The sequence below is a fragment of the Mustela nivalis genome (assembly GCF_964662115.1).
Source record: "Mustela nivalis genome assembly, chromosome: 9".
NCBI classification, from domain to species: domain Eukaryota; kingdom Metazoa; phylum Chordata; class Mammalia; order Carnivora; family Mustelidae; genus Mustela; species Mustela nivalis.
The window spans coordinates 33219014-33225013 of NC_139028.1; the positions used below are offsets into that span (position 1 = coordinate 33219014).

A 6000-nucleotide genomic window follows, 5' to 3' on the forward strand; every position below is an offset into this window, starting at 1 on the left:
TCTATCAAATAAATAAAATCTTAAAAAAAGCAAAATGAAAGAAAGAAAATGCATTACTGAAATCCCCAACTTATGTCTAAACTTATTAAAAGGTTTATTTGGGTAATCATCAGTTTTGTAGGTTTTTTTTTTTTTTTTAAAAAAAAAAAAAGCTAGTAGCTTGCTTACTAGCTTATTTTTAGAGTTAAATTTTATTACATTTTCTTACTGTTCCTGTGCCTTATGGGTGTCAAATAGCAAACACACAAAAAGCCTGGTTGTTAAAGGAAGGATGGCAAGTATTTCTGGATACTATTTTAATATTTAAGAGCAATCCATGTCTGCATGCATGTGGAAAAGTTGATTTAACTCCTTACACTACCTCACGGACACAGGTGGAAATGTGAAAGTTTCTTAAGCTTAAACTAGATGGGCCACAGAACAAAGCATTAAATGGCAAAGAAGTACCTCAGAAAGAATGGGGTCAGTGCTATCCAGCACTAAAACCCAAAACATATGAAAGCAAACTGGCAGAACACGGGCCCCATGTTGCTGTGTTCTCCTCCTCTATCCCTCCCCACAAACTACTAGGCCTCTAGCCTCTCAGATCAGGGGGCTAGATGCGTAAAGCAAGCAGGCAGTCTGGGCTGGGGAAACTCCTGACTTTTGATGAACTTTCGGAGATCTGACTTCTCCTCCAGACGAGTCTGTAGATTCAGGAACTCGCGGTAGCGGCGATTCACAGTGTGGTAGGCCACCTGCTGCAGGCCACTGCTGTTCTCACCATCCAGGGCCGTCTCATACTGTTGAATGAACACATTTGTTTAGGGCATCAGCTCAATGGCCACAAAGTAAGAGCACAGCAGAGGTAAAGGGAGGGAAAAGTTTCTATTCTCTTTATTTCTTCCTTTTCTTTTTTAAAATTTATTTGACAGAGCGACACATACACAAGTAGGCAGTGTCAGGCAGAGGGAGAGGGAGAAGCAGAATCCCACTGGGAAGGGAGTCTGATGTGGGGCTCAATCCCAGAACCCTGGGATCATGACCTGAGCCAAAGGCAGAAGCTTAACTGTTACTGAGCCACCCAAGTGTCCCACTTCTGAACCTACTAGATCCAACTGCTGCTCTGAGTTGCAATAAATAACTTGAATTCCAAGGATAGCTGAATTAAGGAATGAGATGTGCTCCCCAACATATGTGGCCCAGAAAGAGAAATGAGTTTTGCTATTCTCCATTTCCTCCTTCTCCCTCAAAACCCCTTCCTGCAAACACTTTCTTTACTTATAAAACAGCTATAGGGCTCCTGGGTGGCACAGTCAGTTAAGGGTCCAACTCTTGGTTTCAGCTCAGGTTTTGACCTCACAGCCATGAGGGATCGAGTCCTGCGTCAGGCTCCACACTTGGAGTGAATTCTGCTTGTGATGGTCTCTCCCTCTCCCTCTGCTCCACCCACTTATCATTCTCTCTCTGAAATAAATAAATCTTTTCAAAAAATGGCTATATTAATATTTTTCAAATCTTGAAGAGTATAAAACAGAAGGTACAAGAGCACCTCTTTCACTCCTTAATTATAGGTTGGACATTATAAAAGGATAACCATTTGCCATTATACTTGACCAGTGATTATTTATGTTATTTAGGGGGAAGAACAAATAATCCAAAACAGCTGATGAATAAAATCATTTGTTTGCCTGGAATGCATTAGAGGAACATGTGTTTTTATTTTGCTTTGGGCAGATTAATTATTATTCTTGGAGCTAAATTTTTTTTTTCCCTAAGCACATATCATCTGTATGTAAGTCACATGAATACTGGAGATGTTGTAAGGGGTCAAAGTTCCCTGTCTTCATATGTGTGGAGGGCCAGTATGTGGGAAAAGAAAACTTGTACTGAATGTTCCCCCAGAGCAAACACCCTGAGCAGCATGAAAGCTGCAACTCAGTGCAGGGTAGACTTTTGGACAGAGTAGTTAAGATATAATGAAATAATGTGCAAGAACTATGTATGTACTTGTTCTCATTAGGGGTAGGTTACCATTTTTGTTTGGAGGAGGCATTATATTGTGGGGCAAGTGATGGAACACATAATCTCTTTGTTGGTGGGTTTAAGGCTGTATTAAAATTTTCTAGAGCCAGAGTGAAGTATTCATCACGAACTGACATAAGCAAAGTAAGAGTCCCTCAGACCAGCACTGTGAAGGAAAGGCCTGCGTAAGAGACCCAGACAGAATTCAAGGTGGGGCTCTTAATCCTAGAGCACCTGGGAGTTTCTGTGGAAAGGTCTGCTCCCTGAGTGACACTAACAGCACACATATATTTCCAAACCTGGCTACTCCTCAAAAATCAGTTGGGCTTCTTTTTAAAAAGATTCTGATAGGCTCTGATAGAGCTGAATGAAAATTTATAAAAATACCCTCTTCTGGTGAATGGGAGGCAGTCTACCCTAATGCCAGTTTCAGGGAGCCACTGCTGTAACTGAATTCACCATGTAATACATGAACCCCTTCATATCATCTCTGCCAAGTAGTTCCTACTTCTGTGCTTAAATACCTCTAGGAATGAGGAAGCTATTAAACTTTTTGAGATGATATATATATATATATATATATTTCCTAAACAAAGTACAAAAGATACTAGTAATTAAAAAAGGAAAGAAATTAACAAGGAGGTTTGGAAAGAGAATTTCTGGACAAGCCTCTATATTGGAACCACTGAAAAATATATGACCCTCAGTATCCTAAGAACTCTGAGATTCTAGGATTGTTTGCATAGATACTGAAGAAAAGCCAGCTCTGCTTTACAAATTATCTTCAGACCATTCACATATAGACTGCTGAATTGAACATAGTAAATGAAGAGTAGCCTCTCTCCTTTAGAACACTAGCTTCATTGGCTCTGCTCTCCAAACCCATTCCCAGTACAGAGTGGGTGACTGTAATTCTAATCCTGTTACCTTCACTGTGTAGAGTGTGTATGGGTGGAATCCAGTGCCACTGTGCTCTCGAGCAGTAATGGTACCAGTGATACGAAGGTTCTGGATGACAACTGGGCCATCTGGACTGCTCAGGGGCTCAAAGCTGAAGGTGGCTGAGGTGAGAGGACCAGTTGGAGAAGAGGAAAGCAGAACCTGTGGCAGACTAGGATCTACAGAGCTCACGTCATTGGTGAGATCCTTCTCTAAGCCTGAGGGTCGTGGGAGGCAGGTCTTTTCTGGATCTGTCAGCAAAGCTGTAAGAGAGGTGACATCTCCTTGTTCCACTTCCTTGTCTGCTGTGTCAATGTGGATCTCTGGGCAGGAAGTCAGCATGGAGACTAGCAGCCCTGTCTCTGTTTCTGTTCTTGGACCCTCCTCGGGCTCTGCTCCCTCAATTCCTTCGGATCCCTCAATATCCTTAGACTCCAGAGACTGGGGACCCTCCAGGGCACACAGGGCATCCTGGATCCTGTCAGAGAGGAAGTTGCCTGGGGTCATGAGCATGATGGTTTCCTTGCTCAGCTCAGACAATGGAGACTCCAGCTCTGTGTCTTCACATAAAAACAAAGGGCCTCGAATATCTGGCTGCAGGAAATGAGATGAGTTGTTTCCTATTTTTCTCTCTTCTGGCAGGCCACCCAGTTCTCCCTCTATTGCTTCATGGCCTTCTTCAACTTCTGGGGAGTGGTGGGAAGGCCCGTCTGGCTCACTACAGTTTAGTAGAACTGGCGCTGCTGCTGGAGAAGGGGCTCTCACTTCCGGGAGGCTCTGTACCTCAACAATCAGTGGCAGAGATGTGGGCACTGAGGGCTTTTCCAGGGCACTGGCTGGGGAAGTCGATTTAACCACCGCTGTCGGATTATTTCTGGCCTTGGAAAAGATGCCCACAAGTACAAGGTGGATCCAGTCAGGATCTGACAGCCTGCTGATCAGTGGTAAGATTACATTGCAAGTAATGAGTTCCACCACGACATGGCGACCGGTCCGGGTCTCCAAGTGGGGCTTTGGCACTAGTCCTTGAAGCAATAAATTTACAATGCCACGTGTATAGGTGACCTCAGTGGTGACGCTCTGTACAGCAGGATGTGGGGCAGCAGCTCGGCAGTAAGCCTCCCAGAGCTGGGAGGGATCAATGGTACCACTCTGCTTCCCAGCCAGGGCTTCCTTCGCCTGAATATAGCTCTGCAGGTGACAACCGCAGAGAGTCAGAACCCTCTGTGCAAGAGCATGACTGTCCACCATGCCCATCCTCCTCCGGAGCTCCTGGACCAACCCTCTCATGGCAGCCTCCATTTCTTCCTCAAAGGCTGGCTCCTGGCTCACAGTGCGATACCACGATGACACAAAGTCCCGCATAATCATCTGGATGGTGCGGTCGATCTCCTGTTCCAGTTGCCTCTCTGCCTCAGGGTTTGGAGGGCAGGTGGCCACTGGGATGAAGCGTTCCAGGTGCAACCGACCTGAAGCCCCCACAATGGCGTTGGAGCCCAGCCATCCTCCCAGCACCGCCAGTAATGCAGACAAAAGGCACAGGAGCCACACATTGACCAGAAAGTGGATGACCAGGAGCCAGCCGAGCACAATCCCCACAGCCATCAGCTTCCGGCTACTCAGCAGGTTATTGAGGTTCCAGCTCGACCCAGCTGGAGCCTCTTGTAACGAGGACGCTGTCTCCGCCTTCATGGCTGAAAGGGGCAGATGGCTACCCAGTCGATCGATCGCCCTCTCTCTACTTCACCTGAGTTCGGGAATGGGGCGTTAACTGTACGGAGACAAGGCTATCTGGGTTGCTATTCAGGGACCGGGGCAGTACTCTGGGTCCTCGGAGTCCTACACGCACCGCAAAGCCACAGAGGCGCTTCTCCCCCTCGCTCCAGCCCCTTCCAGCGGAGACGCCGCTCTCGGAGACTCCGAGGCCTTCATAATGCAGAGGTCGGAGAGGCTCCGCGCTGCCTGGGGAGGGCGGGGCAGGGCCTCGGCGCCCCTCACCCAACACTTACAGACGCCGAACACCGGGTCATACACCGCTGGGGGGGGCGCGCCCAGACCGAACCCCGATTTGTGGGGGACACAACAGTGTCTTCGCCGCCGCCCTCGGAGGAACTCTCCCCCGGGCTCGGTTCCCCGGGCGACTGCAATCAGCCGCCCGGTTTCTGTCACGGCTGCCGGCCGGCGGCTGCCGGCGACAACTTCCGGGTCGACGTCGGCAGGGCGGGGTATGCTGGGAGAACGGCCGCGCGTCCTGAGGAGCGGCGCTGCGCGCGGCTCCCCCTGGTGGTAAGGATCGGCCGTGACAACACCAGCGGAAAGTGGTCTCCCAAACTCTTGCCTGGCTGAAGGGTGAGCTAAGTTCCCAAAGCCGGGTGGAGCACAGAGCCGCCTTGCAGGCGGTAACCCTCGAAGACTGAGACTTCTAGCTTTATTAAATGGAGTCGGCCAGCATTTTTTACTGCTTAGGCAAACTCTCAGTAACCCAGTTTGTTTTAATCCCATGCGGGCATTTTTTAATTGACTTGATACATTTTAACATTTACCCCACTCCCTCCTGGCGCCCCCCTGCAGCCCCCAGTACACAGCTCGTGTACCTTGTTCTCAGGAATTGCAGAACACAAGGCGTACAAAGTTAATACAGAGATAGATTTTTTCCTTATATTTCACATACTCTGTAACAAAATCATATTTGGGACTTGGAGGTTATTTACTGGTGGCATTACCCAAGCAATCAGATACCTTGAACATCTGCTATATTCAATCACTGTGAATAGGTAATGTGGATGAATAGAACAGTCCTTGTTCTCAAGGACCTGGCAGATAGGGGCGCCTAGGTGGCTCAGTGGGTTGAGCAGCTGCCTTCGGCTCAGGTCATGATCCCAGGGTCTTGGGATCCAGTCCCCGCATTCGGCTACCTGCTCTCGGACAGCCTGCTTCTCCTTTTTCCTCTGCCTGCTGCTCTGCCTACTTGTGATCTCTATTTCTTTGCCAAATAAATAAATAAAATCCTAAAACAAAACAAACCACAACAACAACAACACAGGACCTGGTAGCTCA

At 47.9% G+C, this 6000-nt stretch overlaps 1 protein-coding gene across 2 annotated transcripts in view; it reads right to left on the reverse strand.

Annotated features, from left to right (window-relative positions):
* Positions 1 to 5165, reverse strand: part of SNX19 (sorting nexin 19) — a 40718-nt gene extending 35553 nt beyond the window's left edge. For both annotated transcript variants that reach the window (XM_082684021.1, XM_082684022.1), the window contains exons 1-2: positions 2932 to 5165; positions 644 to 782 (exon numbers count right to left, since the gene is read on the reverse strand). In XM_082684021.1, coding sequence (XP_082540147.1) covers positions 644 to 782; positions 2932 to 4635 — 1843 coding nt within the window. In that variant the 5' untranslated portion in view covers positions 4636 to 5165. The remainder of the gene's footprint in view (positions 1 to 643; positions 783 to 2931) is intronic.
* Positions 5166 to 6000: the final 835 nt, after the last annotated feature.